Source organism: Protopterus annectens, chromosome 3.part1, assembly GCF_019279795.1.
Source record: "Protopterus annectens isolate FY-2018-M chromosome 3.part1, PAN1.0, whole genome shotgun sequence".
NCBI lineage: Eukaryota > Metazoa > Chordata > Ceratodontiformes > Protopteridae > Protopterus > Protopterus annectens.
This window is the reverse complement of record NC_056732.1, coordinates 526,287,676-526,313,865: the sequence shown is the minus strand read 5'-3', so window position 1 is coordinate 526,313,865 and position 26,190 is coordinate 526,287,676. Positions and strand designations below refer to the sequence as shown.

General features: G+C 44.0%; 1 protein-coding gene across 1 annotated transcript in view; it reads right to left on the bottom strand.

The window, feature by feature from the left end:
• ACVR2B (activin A receptor type 2B) overlaps positions 1–26,190 on the bottom strand; it is a 715,604-nt gene that overhangs the window by 583,085 nt on the left and 106,329 nt on the right. Inside the window, exon 3 of the mRNA XM_044066229.1 lies at positions 17,397–17,506. Coding sequence (XP_043922164.1) covers positions 17,397–17,506 — 110 coding nt within the window. The remainder of the gene's footprint in view (positions 1–17,396; positions 17,507–26,190) is intronic.

Sequence of the window (26,190 nt, the reverse complement as noted above, 5' to 3'; positions counted from 1 at the left end):
TTGCTTGGTTTCTTTCATACTGCATCCAGTCTTGGTTTTATGAACTAAGCTTTGTTCTGCAACTGTGATGTTAATACTAATGTCAATTTCACATGCACCATTGAATATTTAAGTGTACTGTGCAGGATGGGGTTACAAATACTTTTAATAAATGGTATTTTGTTCTTGTTTTCAAAGTGTGGAATGTCTTTCAAAAGATAGCTGAAATTCGGCTTGCGCACAGAGTTTTAAATCAACAATGACCTTTGTAATATTCGCCACTTGGGTAGGAATAAAAGAGAACCCTTTAGTCAAAGCTGAGATGCGATTATTATTTAATGCAAAATTGCTTAAATTAATAATGTTCTTGTTGCAGGTCAGTTTCTCCACTTCTTCCCTTCCCTCTGCCACAACCACTCTTTCATTTCCCAGTGAGGAGTCCTTATTGTTGCTGTAAACTGGTTGGAAAAAGAGGCTGGAGAAAGAATGAGTGGTTGTTCAATCATGTTGGACGTGAAGATCTGCTAAACATTCTTTATAGGTGCAGTGTTGATATTAGTTGATTGTGCAAATTTTGAAATGTTATTGTTTCTGACAGTATACTCTGTACCGTTACAGTAAACTTCGGCATCACAATGTAACTTTTTTCATTTTCTTTCAATGATAGTAGATACATGTCTTCTTGTTTTTGCACCGATTCCATAAATATAATTTAACTGCTGGAAATACAAACTGTTTTTAATTGTATTACTGAGTTCTCTTATTTGCTCTTCCAAACCTCTTATTTTAGTTTGATAATCCTCCACCAGAAGTTTCATCATGCTTATTCCAGTGGTATTAAAGAGCTTCGCTAATTCAGTGTGTAATGTGTCCCCCGGTACCGCCCCATTGGGGAAAGTACAGTTTTGTACCTACCATAAATGTAGATGTTCGAGTGTAGACACTGCTGCAGTCATTACACTTGGGTTATCCTGCAGTCAGGCGGTCCCCGCAGTCGGCCAGAGTTCCAAAGTCTTGGTCTGGTGTCGGGTGCTGTCGCCTCCTCCCCGACGTCAGTGCAGATGCAGCCGATGCCATTTTCTTCAGTTTTTCTTGCCCCAGATGTCAGGTGCCTCTAAATATGTAGGCAATTCCAATTGCTAATGAAACATATATAAGAAAAGCAAAAAACAACTTACAGCTACCAGCAAATACTCCCCATAGGTAGTAAGGGGTAGAAGACATAGGTACATACCAGCCAGTAAGAGAGGAGGGAGGGTAACCTGGACTGCAGCAGTGTCTACACTCGAACATCTACATTTATGGTAGGTACAAAACTGTACTATGTTCATCATGTTACACTGCTGCAGTCATTACACTTGGGTAGAATCCCAAAGCTGAGGAAGGGTGGCTGGTCCTATAAGGCATTTGCGGTGGCTATAAGGCCCTGCAGCACTGCAGTGGCTTAGCCAGCTCTGGATTTAGAGTATAGAGGCAGATGGTAATGCTTGGTGAAGGTGTGTACAGAACTCCAAGTTGCTGCTTCCAAAATATCCTTAGTAGGTACTCCCCTGAGGTAGGCGGTTGAAGTGGCTGTTGCCCTGGTGGAGTGAGATCTAATGCTGCTAGGTACAGGTTTTCCATGGTATGTGTAGCAGAAACGTATACAATGTCCTATCCATTTTGAAATAGTTGTTTTGAAATGGCTTTTCCCTATGCTCCTGCAGCATATGCTACCAATAATTGCTCAGATTTTCTGAAAGCTTTGGTTTTGTCCAAGTAGAAGTGTAAAGTACAGTTTTGTACCTACCATAAATGTAGATGTTCGAGTGTTCACACTGCTGCAGTCATCACACTTGGGTTATTCTGCCGTCAGGCGGTCCCGCAGTCGGCCAGAGTTCCAAAGTCTTGGTCCGGCGTCGGTTGCTGTCGCTTCTTCCCTGACGTCAGTGCGCTAGGGGTATAAAAGAGGCATCCAACGCCATTTTCTTCAGTTTTTCTTGCCCCAGATGTCAGGTGCCCCCAAATAGGTAGGCAATATATATTGCTAATAAAACATATAAAAGGAATACCTTCAGTTACAAGCAAATACACCACAAAGGTTGTACAGGATAGAAAGGTATAGGAAAGTTCAGCTAGGTCAGAGGGGATGGAGGGAGGGTAACCTGGACTGCAGCAGTGTGAACACTCGAACATCTACATTTATGGTAGGTACAAAACTGTACTATGTTCATCGTGTTACACTGCTGCAGTCATCACACTTGGGTTGAATCCCAAAGCTAAGGATGGACGGTGGAACTAAACAGGGTTTGGAGAAGCTAGTAGGCCCTGCAGAACTGCAGTGGCAAAGCCAGCTCTGGTTTTAGAGTACAGAGGTAAGTGATAGTGCTTGGTGAAGGTGTGCACTGAACTCCAAGTTGCAGCCTCCAAAATATCCTTGGTTGGTACCCCTCTGAGGAAGGCTGTTGATGTTGCTGTAGCCCTGCTGGAATGGGGCCTAATGTTACCAGGTACAGGTTTCCCATGGTGTGTGTAGCAGAAATGGATACAATGTCCTATCCATTTTGAAATGGTCTGTTTTGAGATGGCCTTTCCTTGTGATCCTGCAGCATAGGATACAAAGAGTTGGTCAGATTTTCCGAAAGCCTTAGTTTTATCCAAGTAGTAACGTAATTGTCTGTGAATGTCCAAAGAGTGTAGGAGCCTTTCCCCTTTGTTCTGGGGGTTTGGATAAAAAGTGGGCAAATGAATGGTTTGGTTTAGGGCCACACTGGATACCACCTTTGGCATAAAGGAAGGGTTATAGTTCGTAAAGCAACTATGTCTTGATGAAAAATGATGAAAGGCTCCACTGCCATTAGGGCCTGTAGCTCTGAGACTCTTCATGCTGAAGTTATTGCTAGCAGCAGGGCAGTTTTCCATGATAGAAACTGTAAATCAGCTGTAAAAGCTGGTTCAAAGGGCGGTAGTGTAAGTTTTTCCAAAACAAAGTTGAGATCCCAAGTTGGTGTTGGTGCTGGTGCTCTCCGGGGCGGTCTTATGTTCTTGGCCCCTCTGAGGAACTGTCTTAGTAATGGATGTGAAAATATAGGAGGATCTGTGTTGTATTGAGCTGAAATAGCTGAGGCGTGGATCTTAATAGATGAAAAGGAAAGTCCTTTGTGCAACATCTCAGTTAAATATTGTAGAATCTGAGGAATATTTGGGACAAGGGGATTTTGGCCTTTGGCCTGGTTCCAGGTGCAGAATCTTTTCCATTTGTCTGAATAGGCTTTCCTGGTGCTGGGCCTCCTGGCCACCAGAATGACATCCATAACAGCTTTAGACAGAAGTGTTGACTGGCTGTTTAGGTAATTTGCCATGCAGCCAGATTTAAAGTCTTGAGCTGGCTGTGTAGAATCTGATTGTTTTGCTGAGTGAGCAGGTGAGGAATTTGAGGTAAAATCCATGGTGGGCCTTGAGCTATGTTCCTTAGTATTGGATACCAGTGTTGGCGTGGCCAGTCTGGAGCAATGAGTATTGTTTGTGGCCTCTCTAATCTGGCTTTCAGCAGCACCTTTGCCAGAAGAGGCAGTGGAGGAAAGGCATACACTGTTAATGTTTTCCAACTGAATGAGAGGGCGTCCACTTTCCAAACTAGTGTGTGGTATGTCCTTGTGCAAAATTTCCATATTTGGTAGTTTTGGGGGGAGGCAAACAGATCTATGTCTGGGCTCCCCCATTTTTGAGTTATCATTGCGAATACTTGTGGGTCTAGTTTCCACTCGTGAGGATCTATGATGTTTCTGCTTACATCGTCTGCCAATGTGTTTTTCTTTCCTGGCAGGAATTGTGCTTGTAGTTGAACTTGGTAGGTCAGTGCTGTGTCCCACAAGGTCATTGTTTGCCTGCATAGAGGGTAGGAATATGTGCCCCCTTGCTTGTTTATGTACCACATCACTGTGGTGTTGTCCGTCTTTATTAGGAGTTGTCCTGGATGAAGGAGGTCCTTGAAAGCTGTTAGGGCATTTTGTACAGCTAGCATCTTCTTTTTGATTGATATGTAGATGCCTTTGATCTGCAGACCATATGCCCTGAATACACTTGTCCTGCCATGTGTGCTCCCCAGGCATAATCCGATGCATCTGTTGTTATAGTTTGCCTGGCTGTGGGTAAGGTAAAAGGCTGACCCTTGTTGAGGTGACATGCCTGAGCCCACCATAGAAACTCCTGTTGAAGGCAGGGAATGAGTGGTATTATTGTTTCCAAGCTGTGGCTGTGTTGAGTCCATATGCTTTTCAGGTACCATTGTAATTTCCTCATATGCAGTTTTGCATATGGTATTAGTAGTTTGCAAGATGCCATGAATCCCAAGGCCTGCAGAATTTTTCTTGCAGGGAGGTGGGTCTTTGTTGCCATCATTTTGAAGTATTGAGTCAGTTGTCCTTGCTTGTCTGGCGTGAGATAAGCCATCTGGGCCGTTGTATTTAAGCTGGCACCCAGGAATATTATGTCTTGTGAGGGCACTAGTTTTGACTTCCTTTCGTTTACTGTGTACCCTAGGCAACTTAATAGGTTTTTGACAAACGCCAGATGCTTTAAAAGAATGTCCTTGCTTTCTGCTTGAATATGGCAGTCATCCAGGTATGGATATATTTGAATTCCTCTTTGTCTGCAGTATGCAATTACTGGTGCCAGGCATTTTGTGAAGATCCTGGGCGCAGTAGATAAGCCAAAGGGCAGTGCAGAGAATTGGTAATGGGTTGAACCTGCTATAAATCGGAGGTATCTTCTGCAATTTTGTCTGATAGGGACATGCAGGTATGCCTCCTTGAGGTCCAACGTTACTTGCCAAGCCTTCTTGCCCAGCATGGGAAGAAGTTGCTGTAGTGTTAGCATCTTGAATTTGGGTACTTCCAGATATGTGTTTAGAACTGAGAGGTCCTGAATGGATCTCCAGGCTTTGTCCTTTCGGGGAACTAGAAAGAGTCTTGAGTAAAATCCTTGCCCTTGCTCCTGTGTAGGAACCTGTTGAATGGCTCTCATGTCCATGAGAGCTGTAATTTGTTTTTGAGCATCTGCACATTGATTTGGTGGCAGGTTTGGCATTCCTTTTATCCTTGGTAAAGTGTGAAAGTGGAATCTGTATCCTTGAGATACAGTATTTAGGACTCATTTGTCTTTTGTGATGATGTGCCAGTTGTCTGCAAAAAGTGCTAGTTTTCCTCCCAAGGGAACTGCCAAGAGGGATTTGCTTGACAGTCTGAGGGGTAAGTCATTGTGTTTGTCTTCTGATAGTTTGAGACCTGTCTTCTCCTCCTTTCTGGGTTGTGGCACCTCATTGTTGAGGCTTGTAAGAGCCTTGTGACTGACCTCTGCCCCTTGGGCGTCTGAATTTGCCCCTCCGTGGTCTATCAGAAGCTGGAAAGGACCAGTTTTTGGTTGGCCAATTTCTGCTGAAACGAGGGGGTTGAACCTGTAAAAAATCCTTGACCGTCTGCATAGATTTTGCCTTATCCTCCATTTTCTTTAAAACCTCTTCTGCTTTTACACCAAATAAAACATCCTGCTGTAAAGGTGCATCCAATAACTTTGCTTTAACATGATCAGGTAAAGTTTGTTCTTTTAACCAAGCATGCCTACGTATGACAGACCCTGTCACTGCTGCTCTACAAGAAGCTCCCAATGAATCAAATCCACATTGCAAAGTATGTTTTCCCACTTGTTCAGCTGCATGCAACAAATCTTGCATTTCCTTGTAATCAGGCTGCTCTGTATGTGTGATCATTTTTTGTTTTGAGACATCAAATATTGTTGATATTTCAGCATGTGAAACTGGCAATTTAAGGCCCTCATAGCTAGAGTAGCTGAGGTATATACTTTCTTTCCCCATCTGTCTAGTGCTCTAGAATCCCTTTCAGAGGGTACAGGATTTTTAGCAATAGAGGCCTTAACCCCTTTGGGACCCTGGGAAACGGTTTCTGGGTCAGCAACAGGGCTTTTATATATGAATTTGTGTGAGTCAGGGACTCTGTAGTATCTGTCTGGTTTGGCTGGTGCAGGAGGTAGTGAATCTGGGTTAAGGCTAGATTCTGAATAGACATCATCCACAATGTCTAACACAGGTGGAATAGCAAGTGGTCTGTGCTGGGGTAGTAAAAGAAACTCTCGGAGCCTTTTCTTAGAATCAGAGTAATCCTGGCCTTCCCAGTGGAAATGCGCCCTCATGGCATGTAAAGTTTCCCCAAAAGAGTAGTCTTCTGGGGGAGATGCTGAAGGGATAGACTCTTCAGCATCAGAGTCTTCAAAAGGGGGAAAGGAGTATTCCTGTTCCTCATAAGAATCTGAGGAAATTGAAACCTGGTCAGAGGAAGCGTAGTCCTCCTCCTGTCTAGGCCTTTTATCAGGAGGGGGATGGGAACCCCTGATTAGGGTACGTAAGTCTTCAGCCATCTTAAGCATCTGTTTCTTAGGCATGGGGCCTTGTACTGGAGACTGCTGTACAGTCTTCTTTGCTTTTAAAGGAGTTTTCAGCTTTGCATAGGATTTAATAGTGAGTGTAGTCGGTCTGAAGACACCTTCTGCAACTGAAGGCGTTTCAACTGCACCGGAATCTCCTTCAGCTATGGAGTCGGAAGGGCCTAAAGATAAAGGTTGTGGAGGCCTAGCAATCTCCGCTTGGGAATCGGATGCTGCCTGGGGTTCTAAATCAGCGGTCGTCAGGGGCTGCATAGGCACCTCACTGAAAACAGGAGAACCGGCGACTGGCCTAGCAGAGGCCTCGGAGTCTGGTTTGGGTCTCGGCTGTCTGTCCTTATCTTTGCGTTTTTTATGCATTCCGGTCGTCGGTTGCTCCGACTGCATGGTATAATTAAATTTCCTACTAAAATAATGTCGGGCGAAATCAAACAGATGTTTAATAGTTCGTTTGTTATACCTAGCACAAAACCAACAACCTGTGACGTTGTGGTCTGGGCCTAGGCAAGGAATACAATAAGAATGAAAGTCCTTATGAGGTATTTGCTTCCCACACGAAATGCAATTGTTAACTTTTTCTGACATCGGACTGAGGCAAGAAAAAGTTCCCCAATGGGGTACTTAGCTTTATTGAAGACTTCGGTCTGAAATTCGATTTGAAAATCTCAGGAGTCGGCCGACCGGCACTTGCGAACTGCTTCTGCTTCGGGCACCGCATGGCAAGAAAGACTGGAGGAAAATGGCATCGGATGCCTCTTTTATATCCCTGGCGCACTGACGTCAGGGAAGAAGCGACAGCAACCGACGCCAGACCAAGCCTTTGGAACTCTGGCTGACTGCGGGACCGCTTGACGGCAGGATAACCCAAGTGTGATGACTGCAGCAGTATAACATGATGCACATCTGCCTGTGAATGTCCAAAGAGTGCAGTAGAGTCTCTCCTTTATTCTGTAGTTTAGGATAACAAGTTGCAGGTGAATAGTTTGGTTTAGAGCCACACTGGATACCACCTTTGGCATAAAAGGAGGGTTAGTTCGTAAAGACACCCTGTCCTGGTGGAAAATGAGGAAAGGTTCCACTGCCATTAGTGCCTGTAATTCTGAAACTCTTCGTGCTGATGTTATTGCCAGAAGCAGAGCAGTCTTCCAAGAGATATATTTTAATTCTGCTGTGTTGGCTGGCTCAAAAGGAGGTAAAGTTAGCTTCTCCAAAACAAGGTTGAGGTCCCAAGTTGGAGTAGGTGCCCTACGGGGCGGTCTTATGTTTTTAGCCCCTCTGAAGTACTGTTTTAAAAGAGGATTAGAGAAAATTAGTGGGTCCGTGTTGTAATGAGCAGAGATGGCAGAGGCGTGGATCTTGATGGATGAGAAGGAGAGTCCTTTGTCCAGCATCTCAGTTAAGTATTGTAGTAAAGCAAGTAACACTCCACAGATGAAGAAACTTGGTTCAAAGAAGCCAATGCGTGTCAAACTGAAGTGAATAATGAACAGAGTAGCTTGTAAATGTTCAACAACTTTTAATCCATAAAATAGTAAAAAATCCGTCAAGCGCTTTCGCCTGGTTCCTACCAGGCTTTATCAAGATGATAAATTCATCTTGATAAAGCCTGGTAGGAACCAGGCGAAAGCGCTTGACGGATTTTTTATTATTTTATGGATTAAAAGTTGTTGAACATTTACAAGCTACTCTGTTCATTATTCACTTCAGTTTGACACGCATTGGCTTCTTTGAACCAAGTTTCTTCATCTGTGGAGTGTTACTTGCTTTGGTACTTGTGTTAGCATGGACATTTGTTTTTGGTTAAGTATTGTAGTATCTGAGGAATGTTTGGGACAAGAAGGTCAAGGCTGTGAGCTTGGTTCCAGGCACAGAATCTCTTCCATTTATCTGAATAGGCTTTCCTGGTACTAGGCCTTCTGGCCACCAGAATGACATCCATAACAGCTTTGGACAGAGGCATTGCTTACTTGACTAAGGAATCTTCCATGCAGCTAGGTTTAAGGTCTTTTGCTGGCTGTGTAGTATTTGTTTGTTGTGCTGAGTCAGCAGATGTGGGATTTGAGGCAAAATCCAGGGTGGTTCTTGTGCTAAGCTGCTTAAGATTGGGTACCAGTGCTGGCGTGGCCAGTCTGGTGCAATCAGGATCATCTTTGGCTCTTCCTGCCTGGCTTTTATGAGTACCTTTGGCAGGAGAGGTAGTGGTGGGAAAGCGTATACTTGTAGGTTCTTCCAGCTGAATGAGAGAGCATCCACTTTCCATGCTTGTGGATAGTAACTCCTTGTGCAGAATTTTTGTAGCTGGCAGTTTATTGAGGATGCAAACAGATCTATGTCCAGGCTCCACCATTTCTGTGTTATCATTCTGAATATTTGTGGATTCAACTCCCATTCATGGGGATCCATGATGTTTCTGCTTAAGTCGTCTGCCAGTGTGTTTTTCTCTCCTGGCAGGAATTGCGCTTGCAGATGAACTTGAAGGTTTATAGCTGTGTTCCTCATAGCTTGTCTGCATAGGGGGTAGGAGTGAGTGCCCCCTTGCTCATGTACCACATAACTGTGGTGTTGTCTGTCTTTAGTAGTAGTTGTCCTGGATGCAGCAGGTCCTTGAAAGCTATAATCGCGTTTTGTACAGCTATCATCTCTTTTTGATTGATGTGAAGATGCCTTTGTTCTGTGGTCCACGTGCCCTGAATACATTTGCCTGCCATGTGTGCTCCCCAAGCGTAATCCGATGCATCTGTTGTCAGTGTTTTCCTCGCTGTGGGTTGTGTAAAAGGCTGTCCCTTGTTGAGGTGACAAGCTTGAGCCCACCACTGAAACTCCTGTTGAAGGCAAGGGATTAGTGGTATAACTGTTTCCAAACTTTGACAGTGTTGAGACAATACATTCTTTAGGTACCACTTTAGTTTCCTCATATGCAGTCTGGCATATGGAATTAGTAGTATGCAGGATGCCATGTAACCCAAGGCCTGCAGAATTTTTCTTGCAGGGAGCTGGGTCTTTGTTGCCATCAATTGAAAGTATTGAGTCAGTTGTCCTTGTTTGTCTGGCGTGAGATAAGCCATCTGGGCCATTGTGTTCAAGCTGGCACCCAGGAATATAATCTCTTGTGAGGGCACTAGTTTTGGTTTCTTTTCGTTTACTGTGTACCCCAGGCAACTTAATAACTTTTTTAAAAATGCCAGATGCTTTAGAAGAATGTCCTTGCTCTCTGCTTGAATCAGGCAGTCGTCCAGGTACGGATAAATTTGAATTCCTTTCTGTCTGCAAAATGCAATTACTGGTGCCAGGCACTTTGTGAAGACCCTGGGCACAGTAGATAAGCCAAAGGGCAGTGCAGAGAATTGGTAGTACCTTGAACCAGCTATGAATCTGAGGTATCTTCTGCAGTTTTGTCTGATAGGGACATGCAGGTATGCCTCTTTGAGGTCCAAAGTCACGAGCCAAGCTTTCTTGCCCAGCATGGGAAGAAGCTGCTGTAATGTCAACATTTTGAATTTCGGAACATCCAGGTAAGTGTTTAAAGATGAAAGATCCAGAATGGGCCTCCAGGCTTTGTCCTTTCTGGGTACCAGAAAGAGTCTTGAGTAAAATCCTTGTCCTTGCTCCTGTGATGGTACCTTTTGAATAGCTCTCATATCCATGAGTGTTGTAATTTGTTTTTGAGCCTCTACCCATTGATTTGGTGGCAGATTTGGCATTCCTTTTAACCTTGGCAGAGTGTGAAAGTGGAACCTGTAACCTTGAAATACAATGTTGAGAACCCATTTGTCTTTGGTGATCATTTGCCAATTGTGGTAGAAGAGTGCCAGTTTTCCTCCCAAGGGGGCTGCCAAGAAGGATTTGTTTGGCAGCTGTAGTGGGAAGTCATTGGAGCTGCTTTTTATATGGTTGTGGCCTGTCTTCCCCTTCTTTCTGGCCTGATGCAACCCATTGTCGAGGCCTGTAAGGACCTTGTGTTTGACCTCTACCTGTTGGACGTCTGTATCTTCCCCTTTGAGGTCTGTCTGTAATTGGAAAGGACCAATTCTTAGTTGGCCAGTTTCTGCTAAATCTAGGAGGCTGAACCTGTAAGAAATCCTTCACCGTTTGCATAGATTTTGCCTTATCCTCCATTTTCTTTAATACCTCTTTTGCCTTAACTCCAAATAACACATCCTGCTGCAAAGGTGCATCCAATAATTTTGCTTTAACATGATCTGGTAACGTATGTTCTTTTAACCAAGCATGTCTTCTAATGACAGAGCCTGTAACTGTTGCTCTGCAGGAGGCCTCTAGAGAATCAAAACCACATTGCAAAGTATGCTTTCCCACTTGTTCACCTGCATGCAATAAATCCTGCATTTCTTTAAAATTAGGAGGATCTGATTCTGGAATCATTTTTTGTTTTAACTGAGACAGTAAAAATTGCTGATATTTCAGCATGCAAAACTGGCAATTTAAGGCTCTCATTGCTATAAGTTGCAGACATATATACTTTCTTTCCCCATCTGTCTAATGCTCTGGGATCTCTGTCAGAGGGAACTGGATTCTTGGCTGATGAGGCCTTAACTCCTTTGGGTCCCTGAGAAACAGTTTTAGGGTCAGCGACAGGGCTTTTATACAGAAATTTGTGTGAGTCAGGGACTCTGTAGTATCTGCCAGGTTTAACAGGGGCTGGAGGTAAGGAATCAGGATTTAAGCTGGATTCAGTATACACATCATCCACAATATCTAACACTGGCGGAATAGCAAGGGGTCTGTGTTGAGGTAATAAAAGGAAGTCTCTGAGCCTTTTCTTGGATTCTGAGTAATCCTGGCCTTCCCAGTGGAAATGCTCCCTCATGGTATGTAGGGTTTCCCCAAAGGAGTAGTCCTCAGGCGGTGAGGCTGATGGAATTGATTCCTCAGCATCAGAATCCTCATAAGGGGGTAAAGAGTATCCTAGGTCTGAGGATGAATCAGAAGAGATGGACACCTGGTCGGATGAGTCACAGTCTGCATCCTGTCTAGGCCTTTTATCAGGAGGGGGATGGGACCCCCTGATCAGAGTAATTAGGTCTTCGGCCATTTTGAACATTTGTTTCTTAGGTATGGAGGCCTGTCCTGGAGAATGCTGTATTTGTTTCTTTGACTTTAAAGGAGGCTTAGACTTAGCTGAGGGTTTAATGCTTAACTGAGTAGGTCTGAAGACGCCCTCTGTAGCTGTGGGTTGCTCAGCTACTCCGGATCCCTCTGAAATGTTAGTCTCGGTAGGCTGAAGAGGTTGTGCATCCGAAGGCCCAGCCATCTCCACGTGGGAGTCAGAGGCAGCTTGTGGTTCTACAGAAGCAGTCGTCAGGGGCTGTGAAGGTGCCTCGCTGAAAACCGGAGAACCGGTGACTGGCCTAGAAGAGGCTTCATAGTCAGTTTTGGGCCTCGGATGCCTATCCTTATCTTTGCACTTTTTGTGTATTCCGGTCGTCGGAAGTTCCGACGGCATGTTATAATTGAATTTTCTACCAAAATAATGTTGGGCAAAATCAAACAGACATTTAATAGTGCGCTTGTTAAACCTAGCACAAAACTGACAACCAGTAACATTGTGGTCAGGGCCTAGGCATGGGATACAATAGGAATAGAAATCCTTATGAGGTATTTGCTGCCCACAAGAAATTCAGTTATTAACTTTTACTGACATCGGTCTGAGGCAAGAAAAAGTTTCCCCAACGGGATTGATACTTAGCTTTGTAGAAGACTTCGGTTCTGGATTCGGAATGAAAATCTCAAGAGACGGCCGACCGGCACTTGCGAACTGCTTTTGCTTCGGGCACCGCGCGGCAAGAAAGACTGAAGAAAATGGCGTCGGCTGCATCTTATATACTCCTGTCGCACTGACGTCAGGGAGGAGGCGACAGCAACCAACGCTGGACAAAGACTTTGGAACTCTGGCCGACTGCGGGACCGCCTGACAGCAGGATAACCCAAGTGTAATGACTGCAGCAGTGTAACACGAACATCTTAGTAATCCTTAGTCCAAACAGTACTTGTCCTAGTCTGATAAATTCAGATAAATAATGTACTTCATACTGTAAACTTTTAATCTCAAGTACATGCTTTTCTAATGAACAGATGTTTTTACTGGTTTCAAATGCATTGTTATTATCAAGTAAATTGTTGTTACTATTTCACTGAGTGCAACTATGCCCATTGTCCATTACTAGAAAAGGGTTCTCTACATTATGTAATAAATCTAGTACTAGTACCTGGCAATGCCCCCACTGGAGGCCAGTCATTGAGTACGTTGTTCCCTCTCCCACGGCACGGGAAAGTATGCTGAATAACTCTGTTACTGCTGGTGAGCACTTCATTAAAATGTTTAACAGATTTTAAACAATCCAAAGGACCACTGACTGCTGCAACTGGCAATGAAAGTTTTTGTGTAAGGTTAATGATTTATTCTGGTACTGCATGTAGGGATAAATCCAAATTAATATCTTGGGCCGTTAAATCTCCGAAAAGGCCTGCCATTCCACACAACATCAAACAGCCAAGTAAAATTCACAACAGCAAGTGTAAATGTGAGCAGCTTGTGTGGTAATTATAATACACCGTGTAAACATAAGCAGTTTAGGTGGTCATTTTAATATACTACTTGAATGTAAAGAAGCTGATTGGCAAATTCAGCTAGGTGCCGATAAAAGACCAGGACTCAATGAGTTTATAAACTTAAAATGTTTTTTTATTAGCAAAGAGGTTGCAAAACATATTTTCAGCATGTAAGGTTAAATGATTTTGAGATAAAAGGTTTTTACACTTAAAAATGTATGTGTGTAAGGAATTATGGTTATTGTAGTGCAGTGGTAATCACAGCTGATCTAACACTCAGAAGGTCCTGGGTTCAATCCAGGACTGTTTCTTTAAGACATCCTTTTTTAACTGAAGCATATTCATTGCTGAAATGTTTCACACTCATAGGTTCTAGTAAACATGTAACCATGGGAACTGATTTTATTCACAGCTTAAATGTGATTGGATGCAACTGTCATGTGATTTTATAAGCACTGCTTTTTTAAACTGAAGCGAAATGTTCAGCCATTTTAATCGCTGTTTCTGAAGTCATCTCATTAAAAGTAAAAGGACAAAAAAATCTATATCTCCATTTGTGACTGTCATTTCGGTATTTCAGTGTGGACATTCTCCTTGTTTTACATTGCTCATGAATTTTACTCCTCTGCTTGTGATCTGCATTTCCCCACTCTTGTTGAAAAAAGTCTAGGCAATGATCTGCGTCTCTCCATAAGTCAATAATGGTTTGAAATTACCTCCACGAGGCCATATGAAAGTCCTTCACTATGGTTTTGCCACACTCCACACCCCATCCCCTGTTTTGAGGACTGGCACAGAAACGGACTTCTATTGATGCTAAATAGTCAAACCCAGACCACTGCGCTTCCCACCACCAGCACTGCGTCTGCATGGAAAACCTTCTATAATTTAAAGGCTCACAAATCCTTGATAAAAAAAAAACAAAAACATATGAACGGTTCCAAATTTCTCCCTCTGTACTACGAATGTGCTAAGAACTCTCAGTAATTACTTTGTCTTCTTTTTTATGAAGATATCAAGGCATCTTTCAGAAGTGACTAAAATACACTCACGAAAACATGAGAAGGGGAATGAGGCTGGGCATTTTACAAAGATCCTCAACGTTGAGAATATGGGTAGTCATTTTACAACTAGTAAAATACATCCACGTGGTGCTTGTAGGAACACAGCTACAAACATGCTACCCGAGGCAAGACACTATAAAGAGATTACTCCTCACAGCTCTACATCAGCCTCTTATTCAATTTTTTCATTACCTAATTTCCTTTAGCAGGTGTTACCAAGCTGTTTATATATATATATATATATATATATATATATATATATATATATATATATAGGTTCATAGGTTCATACTAGGTATCTGCCCTAGGGCATTTATAAGCCTAGCCAGAATGTGTTTGGCTTTCGCCACCCATTTTAAATTTATTTTGCTATGCCCTTTTTCGAGGTTAGTATACTGTGCCTCTGTCTAACAGTGACACAGAAGTGATACCCGGGGTAAACCTACGATCTCCCATCCACTCATCAAGATTCCTCTTGAATAGAGTCAATGAGGGACTCTGCCTAACCTGGACTGGGATTTTATTCCAGAGTGAAGGGAGACTCTGGGTTATGAATCTGTCCCTCCAGCATGTCCTATTTATTTCAGTGCTGAGGTTCAAGTCTCTCGGCCGTAGCTCGATGGGATTTGGATTTTCTGAGGTGCAGCATGTCCATTAATTCGGGTTGAACATGGCTTTATCGTCAGGCACAGATCGCCTCTGAACAGGCGGTATGCCACTGAGTAGAGCTGGAGTTTCTTTAACCGGGCAGCATATGGCATCTGTTTGAGCCCTTTGATCCTCTTGGTGAGGTACTTTTGGGGTCTTTCCAGTTGCTGCAGGTGTCTGGTAAGGTACATCCCAAAAGGGGCATTATACTCAATTATGGGTCTGATGAGGGATGAGTAAAGAGGCACGATGACCTCCCCTGATCTAGATGTGAATCCCTTCATGATTAGGTGAGCTATATAAAATGTTTTTCTAACCACTTTGGCCACGTGGTTGTCAAATGAGAGATTGCTATCAACTTGGGTCCCCAGGTCCCTAATTACTTCTTCTGTACTTAGTGGATTACCACCTATTTGGTAATTTGTGGGCACTTAGTTTTTGCCAAAGGGGATGACTATACACTTTTTGGCATTTAGCTTGAGGCCATGGCTCTGGCACCAGTTGTCTGTTTCTATGAGGCCCTTTTGGAGGATGCTTGTGTCGGCTGGAGAGTCGATTATGGAGCCCAGTTTGCAGTCATCTGCGAACTTGGTCAGCCACAGTCCTTCCGTGTTGGCCTGTACCTCCGAGAAATATATACTGAACAAGAGAGGTCCCAGGACTGAGCCTTGTGGGACACCACTTGTAACTGGTTTGGAGTCTGACATGGCTCCAGCAATTCTAACCATGTGGGTTCTGTCCTTGAGCCAGTTTGCAATCCATCTAGTGACATAGGGGTTTATATTTAAGCTGGTGAGCTTATCTATAATGCTCGAGTGGGGTATTGTATCGAAGGCTTTTGCGAGGTCCAGGTAGGCTGTGTGGATCACCTTCCCCTCATCAATGGCCTTGGTGACTGTTTCAAAGAAATCAACTAGGTTTAAGAGGCAGGATCTGCCCTTAACAAAGCCGAACTGGGTAGGATCCAGTGTCTGTAGGTCCCCAATATCTTTATTTATGAGGTCCATGATGATCCTTTCCATAGCTTTGCAGACCAAGCTAGGCAGGCTTATGGGGCGATAGTTTCCAGGATCCGTTGAGGCACCACCTTTATGGAGAGGGACCACTGTTGCTGTACGCCACTCTTTGGGCACATATCCTGTAGTAAGGCTGAGATTGAACAGTAGTTTTATGTTTGGGTTTAGCTCTTCTTGGAGTTCATGTAGGGCAGCCGGGACACCGTCTGGTCCCATTGATGCTGTGTTTTTGCTTTGGAGAGGGCGGCTCTTACCTGAGCATCTGAGATGTCAGGGGGGCAGCACTCTGCTGGGATAGATATTTGCCCTTTTGGTGGGGGGGGTTTGCGCTGAACCTGTCAGCTAGGATGTTGGCAATGTCTGTGGGTTCAGTGTATTTTTTGTCATTTTGGACTAATTCTGAGCATATCTGGGAATTACCACCCAGGTTCCTAACATAACTAAAGAAAGCCTTGTGATTATCCTTAGTGTCCTGTGCAATTTTTCTCTCGAAGCTGGCCTTAGACAATTTTATGAGTGCCCGTAGTTTTTTGCTAATACTGATCAGTGATGCCTTCCCTTTTTGGGATTTTGCTCTATCATTTAGTAGCTTCCTCCTTCTATTGTATAGTTTTGTTTATGGCTGGGGTCCACCAGACAGGACGTCTGCCTTTGGAGGATTGGGTCTTGGTTTTATTTGGGATCATGAACCATGCATTCCTGAAGGTGTTCATAGAATGCGTTTATAAAGGATTCTGCGGTCTGGGCGTATTTTCCACAGGCCGGGGCTTTGAAGGATTCCACCTCGGTTTTGAGGAGTGTGAAATTTGCTTTAGAGAAGTTTTTCACTGTGGTTTTCTGAGCAGGGCTGGGGTCGGGATGTGAATATCCAGTGAGATTAGTTTATGGTCTGATCTTACCAGTGAGGGATACACTTCTGGTCTGGAGCATAGAGTCCCCATGTTGGTGATGATCAGGTCCAGTATGTTTTCCCCTCTTGTGGGAGTGGTAACAAGTTGTTCCATAGCATTTGAGTTTATAAATTCTAGGAATCTTTGAGCTAGGGTGTTGGAGCTAGAGTAATGCTCCCAGTCTATGTTTGGGTAGTTGAAGTCGCCCAATATAATGGTGTTTGGAGAGACCTTCATATTTTCCAGTGTTCTCAGGAAGGCCGAGTGGGGTTCCTGGGTTTGGGAGGGTGGTCTGTAGCAGGCTATAAACTGGAAGGCAGTTTTACCCACTGTTAGTTGCACATGGATAGTCTCTGATGCTTCGTGCTTTGCCACCAACCTGGAGGTGTGGGCATCTTTGATGAATATCGATACTCCCCCTCCTTTTGTGGTTCGATCCAAGTTTTGGGGCCGAAAAGCATGGTATGAGGTATAACCTGGTAGTGCTGGGGTGCTCTCGGGAGCCCTGAACCAGGTTTCTGTTATATATATATATATATATAAATATATATATATATATCCACACACACACAGATTAATAGAAACGTAGAAAAAGAGAAAATATATAACTTGTCTGGATAAGAATACATTTGTTGTTAACCAACCACATAAGGCACAGAAAAGAACAACTTGTGTTTAACCTAAACATGTATAATGAAAAATCTAAAACAACACAACTGAAAAAAGAAGCTGCATTTAACAAAATCTTAGCATCTGCTGTTACTTTTTCAGCATACTGCAATGCAACAGGAACTTACCATCTGGCTCATTAACTTCAGGCACATGAATGAATTTCTCATTACAATAGTTGCCTTCACAGCAGCAGAAAAACACCTGTGGATTCTCCTCAGTTGCTATACACTCCTGCCTGTTAACAAAAAGAAAAAAAATGTATGAGCTACTTTCATTCACCTGCTGTAGTGAAGATGTACCGTCAGGAAAAATAATTGAACAAAACACATCTGATTGCTGAAAAAGAAAATGTGTGGAACAAATAAAGTGCTATTCACCAAGTCAATACATCTCTTGAGAACATCCTCTGCAACAGATTACTGCTGGAATTTCTTCTTACAGCCTGACTTTTGCACATAAGTTCTGCATGATTTGGCTCTCCTGCTCAAAGTTTCTGTGCTTTTCATCAGTATGCCATGACATCGGGGAGGCACATCCAGGCCATGCTCTCCACTTTAACCCTCATATATACAACAGCATAACTGCAAAGACAAACATAAAAATACACACAGTACAAGGACTGAGGTGGATAGCAAATGCTACCGCAGGGGACGGACAGCACAGATTTGCTTGCCACAGTCATACTTAACGGAGAAATTACATGTGATGATGAAAAATGGTCAAAGTCCCGCGACAACCCAAAATAGAAAGATGCTTCAGCACAATGGTAAGATGGCAGTGGCTTTAGAGAAGAAAAGGTGCTCCGCTAAAGAAAAGCAAAACAGTCTCAACGCTGGAAAAGGTTACTATATAGAATGGAGAACAAGGTCACATACACTCATGAGACCAAAGAAAAACAGAGCAAACCTCTAAAAGTCTCATTCCCATCCTTAAAAAAAAAAAAAAAAAAAGGGCAGCCTGAGGCCATCCGAAATTCAATCAAATGCCTTTAGTGTCTAGAAATGGAAGAAAAAGGTGCAAGATATCACTGGTAGACAGAGATGTGAAACTGGCCTGGGAAAATTTTGCTCACCAAACTGAGCATCAGGAGAGCACTAGAGTCCTAAAAGACATCTATGACAGAATCTCCTTAGCAAAGCAGTACACTTTTACCAAATTTGTCCAAAATGCTACACATTGTCATTTTAAGGTGTTAAGAGTGCCCGTAATTTCTGACCTCTTTGGCAGACACAAACAAGTCAATATTAGCCAAATCAGTCACAGTATGTTGGTACTGATACTTGCTCTGCACTTTTGCTATGTAAATTCTGCCTGGTCTTCTAAAAGCAGGTGACTGACTCTGGTTGTTGGGACAAACACCTATGAAGCTCTTCAAAGGCTGGTGTCATAGATGGAATTGCTGCAGGCCTTAGATCAACGTAATAGTCTATTAGATATACAAATTTCTTACAAAAAATTTGGAGTGTCACCAATGCAACCATCTGAGGGTAGAGAGATGAAACAGATTCCTCACTTCCATGATCAAAGTCAAAGGTCAAAGGGGAAGCACTCCATATTAAGAATTATTTCCTCAGAACTGAAAATACTGTGGAGAACAATGAGTCACTGCCCTTTTCCTCTTTCTATAGTCAGACAGAATTGGCTTTGGATGGACTGCTGCATCTTAGTTGTCCCTTAAAGGAACTCATGTTGCTTCACCTCTGGGAAAAGTGCAGCCATAGTCACCGAAAGTGACTTCCAGTTAAGTCTGATTCACAGGAAAATACAGTTGTGTACACTTACCATAAATGTAGATGTTAGAGTGTATTCACTGTTGCAGTCATCACACTTGGGTTATCTGCCTGCAGGTAGCCCTCAGTTGGCCTGAATACAAGAGACTTAGTATTTCTGCATCGGGTCGTCAGAGGTAGTAAAACAGGCAGCCGACACCATTGCATCAGTTTTTCTTGCCCCAGATGTCAGGAGCCACCCAATAGGGAGCTAAGCTATGGTGGGAAAATCACCACCAGTAAAAAGTAAATACCAATACCCCTGCAGCAAGGGGTGAGTAATATACACAGAGAGGATAGAGAGAGAAGGGGGCTGGGGGGAGGGAAACCAGTACTGCAACAGTGAATACACACGAACATCTACATTTATGGTAAGTGTACACAACTGTACTCTGTTCTTCGTGTTTCACTATTGCAGTCATCACACTTGGGTTGATTCCCAAAGCTGAAAAAAAGGTGGAGGCAGTCAAGAAGAGTTTGGGCTGGCTAGTATGCCCTGCAGGACAGCAGTTGCAAAACCCACCCTGGATTTGGAAAATATAGGCAGGTGGTAATGTTTGGTGAATGTGTGTAAAGAACTCCAGGTAGAAGCCTCCAGAATGTACCTGGTAGGGACTCCCCTGAGGAATGCTGTAGAGGTAGAAGTTGCCCTAGTGGAATGTGTTCTGACCCCCCCCCCCCCCAGGGGTTGGTTTCCCATGGTGTTTGTAGCAGAAATGGATACAGTGTGTTATCCATTTGGAAATTGTCTGCTTTGAAATGACCTTGCCTTCTGCCCCTGGTGCAAAACTGAGTAATAACTGGTCAGATTTCCTGAAGGGCTTAGTCCTAATCCAGGTAGAATCTGAGCTGTCTGTGCATGTCCAAGGAGTGCAGGATCCTTTCCCCTTTATTTTGAGGATTAGGGAAGAATGTTGGCAAATAGATAGATTGGTTGAGAGCCATACTGGACACCACTTTACGCATAAAGGAAGGATTAGTCCTAAGGGAGACCCTGTCAGCATGAAAAATAATGAAGGGTTCCACAGCCATAAGTGCTTGTAGCTGAGACACTCTTCTAGCTGAAGTGATGGCCAGAAGCAATGCTGTTTTCCAAGAGAGGAATTTTAACTCTGCTGACGCTACAGGTTCAAAGGGGGGTTAGCGTGAGCTTTTCCAGTGCAAAGTTAAGGTCCCAAGCAGGGGTGGGTGCTCTCCTTGGTGGCCTTAAGTTGTTTGCCCCTTCTCAGGAACTGTTTGATGACAGGGTGAGAGAAGAGGGGTGGCTCAGTGTTGTAATGAGCCGAGATGGCAGAGGCATGGATCTTAATGGAGGAGAAGGATTTGCCTCTGTGGAGTAAATCTGCTAATCAGACCAGGATTAGAGGTAGGGAGGAAGAGTTGTGTCCTCTCCTTTAGATTGAATCCAGGAGCAATACCTTTTCCACTTATCAGCATAGGATTTCCTTGTACTGGGGTCTTCTGGCTTCAAGAATGATGTCCAGCACCTGCTTGCTTAGGCTGGTCACTGGGGAAGAATTCAAGGAATAAGCCAGTCTGCAAGATTCAGGGTTTGCAGTTGCGAATGCAAGATCTGTCCCCCCTGCTGAGTGAGGAGGGTCGGGCACTGGGGTAGGTGCCAGGGTGGCCCCAGTGACAGGCTGTGCAGTAGTGGGTACCAGTGCTGGAGTGGCCAGTCCAGGGCAATCAGGATTGCCCTTGGTCTGCCCTGAATTATCTTGAGCAATATACTTGAGAGAAGGGGCAGAGGGGAAATGCATAGATTGAGAGGTTTACCCACTGGAAGGATAGGGCATCCACTTTCCAGGCCCTGCTATGAGGTGTCCTGGTGCAGAATTTGCTGAGCTGGTGATTGCAGGGGGAGGAAAAGAGATCCACCGCTGGGGTCCCCCATTTCTGAATCAGAAGGCTGAAGGTGCTGAGCTCTAACTGCCACTCATGTGGGTCTAGGAGATTTCTGCTTAAGTTGGTTGCCAGTGAGTTTTGTTTGCCTGGCAGGGACTGAGCTTGCAGATGGGCCTGCATGTCCAAGGCCGTGTTCCACGGGGCCATGGGTAGCCTGCAGGGTGGGTAAGAGTAGGTTCCCCCCTGCTTGTTGATGTACCACATAACGGTGGTGTTGTCTGTTTTTATTAGCAGGCGTCCTGGTGAGAGTAGGGATCTGAAAGCTGTTAAGAGCGTGCTAGACAGCTAGCATCTCTTTTTGGTTGATGTGCAGATGAATCTGACTTGGGTTCCAGTGGCCCTGAATGCACTTGTCATCCAGGTGTGCCCCCCCCAGGCATAGTATGATGCGTCTGGGCGGCATGGGGTTGAGTAAAGGGAAGTCCCTTGTTATGGTTGCATGCTGCTACCCACCAAAGAAACTCTGTCCTTAGACAAGGTATGATAGGAATGACAGTTTCCAGGTTCTGAGAATGTTGGCACCAAAGACTTTTTAGGTACAATTGAAGTTTCCTCATATGCAGTCTGGCATGTGGAATTAGTAGGATGCAAGAGGCCATGAACCCTAGGGCCTGTAGGATTTTCCTTGTGGATAGCTGGGTTCTGGTGGCCATTTGAGTGAAGTAGCCTGTCAGACAGGCTTGTTTTTCTGAGGTAAGGAATGCCATCTGGGATGCTGTGTCCAAGCTTGCTCCCAGGAATACAATCTCTTGACTGGGGACTAGTTTTGATTTCTTTTCGCTGATAGTGTACCTCAGGGAGGTTAGAAGGTTTTTCTACAAATGTCAGGTGCTGCAACAGCATTTCCTGACTATCTGCCTGAATCAGGCAGTCGTCTGTGTACAGGTAAATTTGAATTTTTATTCTGTCTGCAGTAGGCAATGGCTGGAGCCAGGCATTTTGTGATTACTCTGGGAGCAGTGGATAAGCCAAAGGGAAGTGCAGAGAACTGATAACGCGTAGATCCTCCCCTGAAGCGTAAGTCTTTCCTGCATGAGTCCCTGATAGGGATGTGCAGGTAAAGCTTCTTTTAGGTCTAGGGTGGTTAACCAGGCATCTTTGGCCAGCATAGGAAGAAGCTGCTGAAAGGTGAGCATTTTGAATTTTGGTACCACCAGGAAGGTGTTTAGAATGGGAAGATCTAGGATTGGGCATCAAGAGCCCTCTTTTCTGGATACCAGGAAAAGTCTGGAATAGAACCCTTGACCTATCTGTTCCGCAGGAACAGGCTGAATTGCCCTTATGGAGAGCAGGGATTGAACTTGGTTTTGTGCCTCTGCTCACAGGTTTGGAAGAAGGTCTGGGGTTGGCAGTGAGTGGAAGTAAAATTTGTACCCCTGGGATACAATGTTGAGGACCCATCAGACTTTGGTGATGGAAGTCCAGTTTTTTGCATGATGGGCAAGTTTTCCTCCTAGAGGCACAAGCAGTTGGGCAGGAGTGGTGAGTGGAGTTGAGAAGTCATTGTGAATTCTTTCCCTAAGGAGGTGGCTTAGCACTTCCTGTTATTGAAGTGGAGGCACTCCATTGCTTAGATTTCTGCATACCCTGAGACTGTAGTCTGGGGGGGGTCTGTTTCCCTTGGGTCTAGTTTGAGATGGCCTTGAGGGGGCTGGAAAGGACCAATGCTTCGAGGGGCAATGCCTACTGAATCTAGGAGGCTGTACTTGCAAGAAATCTTTGACTGTCTGCATAGATTTAGCTTTTTCTTCCATCTTAAGAACCTCTTCTGCTTTGGTGCCAAACAGATTGTCCTTGTTCAAAGGAGAGTATAAGTAATTTTGATTCGACATGATCTGGCGAGGTCTGCTCCTTAAGCCAAACATGCCTTCTCAGTACAGAACCACTGACTGCTGCCCTGCAAGATGCTTCTAGGGCGTCAAAGCCACATTGCAAAGTATGCTTGCTGACTTGGCTTGCAGAATGCATAAGCTCTTGTAATTCTTTACTTTCTGCACAGTCTGTAAAGGTAGCTATTTTTTGCTTAATAAGTTCCATAATATGTTGCTGCTACTTCAGCATATGAAATGGCAATTCAAAGCCCTAATGGCGAGAGTTGCAGAAGTGTATACTTTCTTACCCCATCTGTCTAAAGCTCTGGAAAACCTGTCCGAAGGTGTGGAATTCTTAGCTGTAGTTGCTTTGATACCTTTAGGCCCTTGGGAGATGACCTCTGGGTCAGCAGTAGGATTTTTGAAAAGGAATTTGAGAGTGTCAGGAACTCTGTAGTACCTGTCTGGTTTCCTAGGAGCAGGGGGTAAAGTATCAGGAGTTAGACTGGATTCCATAAAGACATCATCCACGACATCCAGGACTGGTGGTATTGCTAAAGGCCTATGTTGTGGCAAATCTAGAAATTCTGAGTCTCTTTTTGACTGAGGACAGTCTTGGCATTCCCAGGGGAAATGCTCTCTTAAATTATGTAAGGTTTCACCAAAAGAAAAATCCTCTGGAGGAGAAGCAGAGGGAATGGATTCATCTGCATCTGAATCCTCATAAGCAGATAAAGGCATGTCCTCATAATCAGATACCTCAGAGTCGTTGGACTCTTGGTCTGTTAAAGCTGCTGGGGACAGGTCTCTTTCTCTTAGCAGGGGAAGACTGGCTTCCCCTAATCAGCATAATAAGGTCTTCTGCCATTTTAAGCATTTGATGATGTGGTAAGGAAGCAGGTGCTTGAGTTTGGGTCGTCGGTTTTTTAGGCGTAGCTTGTACTCTTGGCCTTAGAAACTCAGTAGCTTTAGACAGAACTGAAGACACGAAGGAAGTTGACGGTTTGTGTCGAATATCGGTAGAGCGAAGAACTTCCTCAGAAGCCAGTGCCTGCTCAGCGGCTCCAGACTCATCCAAGGTAGAGACATCCACAGGTTCCGTAGTTGAAGAGTCTTGCGGCATACCGGACTCTGAACAGTTCTCAGTAGAGGCCTGCGAATCCATTAAAGCGGGCATCAGGGGCTGCGAAAGCGCCTCACTGAGTAACGGCGAACTGGCGTCTAGCTTAATGGAAGCATCGTAGGCAGTTTGAACCTGTGCGGTTTGTCTCTGTTTTTATCCTTACGTTTTTTTGAAAGATAGGTAGTTGGATGGCTTACCGAAGCCATTTTGGAATACGGAGATCAAGAACGAAAGTATTTAGCGACAATAAGGGCCCGATGACAAATAGTTTGGGCACTGAACAAGGCACACAATCGACCGCAAGGTAGGTCATGGTCTGGGCCTAAACAGGTGATGCAGTAAGAATGGAAATCTCGGTGTGGTATTTGCTTTCCACAGGCGAGACAACTGTTAACTTTTTCTGACATTGGTTAGAGCAAGAAAAAAGGATCCCCAACAGGGTACTTAGCTTTAGAAGTCATGATGACTCAATTCGGAAACGAAAACTCAGGTTGCGGCCGGCCGGCACTCGTGCGAACTGCTTCTGCTTCGGGCTCCTCGGCAAGAAAGACTGATGTAATGGTATCGGCTGCCTGTTTTTATACCCGACGACCTGAAGTCAGTCCTGGAGCGACAGCAACCGAAGCAGAAATACTAAGTCTCTGGTATTCGGGCCGACTAAGGGCTACCAGCAAGCAGCTAACCCAAGTGTGATGACTGCAAAAGTGAAACATGAAGAACATCAGCACTTTGCCATCGGCTAGTCAAACAGCATCTACTCTATAGTAATGCAAAACATTCCTCTGCAAATCTGAAATAGTCTACTTCAATTCAGCTAGCAGTGATGACACTGTAAAAAACACCGTCTGATCCACATACTCGAACAACCAAACTCTCTGCAAGTACGGAATGCACGGCCAAACCATGAACCTTTCAAAACACCAAAGGCCAGAAGGAAGAGTACATAAGGCACTTGTAGACCAAGTAAAGTAAATAAAAAATTACTTTATTTAGACCGGTTTTGGCTACCCAGCCTTCCTCAGTGAAACAAAATTTTGTTTCACTGAGGAAAACTGCAGTCAACCGATCTGAATAAAGTAATTTTTATTACTACTGATCTAAAGTGCTTACTCTTCCTGCTGATCCACATACTCCCAGACACTGGAAAGCAAGGAGGGATTAAGCCTCTGGGCATATTTTAGCTATTCTACGGCCTGTAGTATGACTGCCAGGTTCTCAAAAGTCCCTATGACCACCACAGGTATTTCAGTTTGTGTACATTACAGTAAAATCAACAGTCTGAAGTAGCACATAGAACATTAAGGATCAAAGATCTAATATCAGTTACTTATGTGGTGACACTGGGCTAGAGACCTCCTTTTCTTAATTAAACTTCCCATTACCTGGCAACATTCTGAATATCACAACTATCTGCCCCTGTGCTGCTTTGTTATATCTCCATGCTGAGGCAGTTATGTGGGAGATCTCAGGAACAAAACTACTAGCCTGCATAGTAGAGGAGTGAATCAGATGAACATAGGGAAAATACCAGACAAGCAATCACAGGAAAAACAAGATGCCTACTCATACACACATACAGTTAAGCAGACACACTTAATAGTTCCGGCCACCTGTTTCAATCACTTAACAGTGTTCACCTCCCAAACTGAAAACATACAAATAAATTAAATCTCTACTGAACAAGTGATATAGTCTATAATGCTAAATTCCAAGAAAGTTCTTGTTCTGATAAATACCAAAGTAGACAGAATACTTTAATTTTATGTAATTCTCCACAAAAATGCAAAAACGGTGGTCTTTTACATGATTCCCTCATCTGCACTCTGCAGAAAATGTGAAACTGTCAATGTGAAACTGTCAACTGTTGAGCACAGAAGATTTGGACAGCTTCTCTTCCTACAAATAAAAGATGCGTCCTTAATATAATGATAGAACTGCAAGAAATGCATCTGTTGTCAATCAGTTCATGGTGTTCAACAAACAGCCTGTGAAAGTAATCCACCAGGTTTAGTTGTACTTTTTCATAAATTAACATTAACGACTAAAGAAAGCTGATAAGAGACCATCTGAGTTGGACCAGTTTTATCAGCAGAAAGTAGAGCAAGGAGACAATCACCTACTTATGGAAAAATGCAAATCCTCTGGGTGCTGTGCTGAAACTGAAGGGAAGGCTTATGAATAGGCAAGTCCTGATGCCAACCCTGAAGTGCAGAAACCTCTGGGAATCCTTGCTGACTTTTGGTTCCAGGCAGACATTTCACTGTTCCAAACAACATGCAATGTAATTGTGAAAGGCAAGATAACACGCATT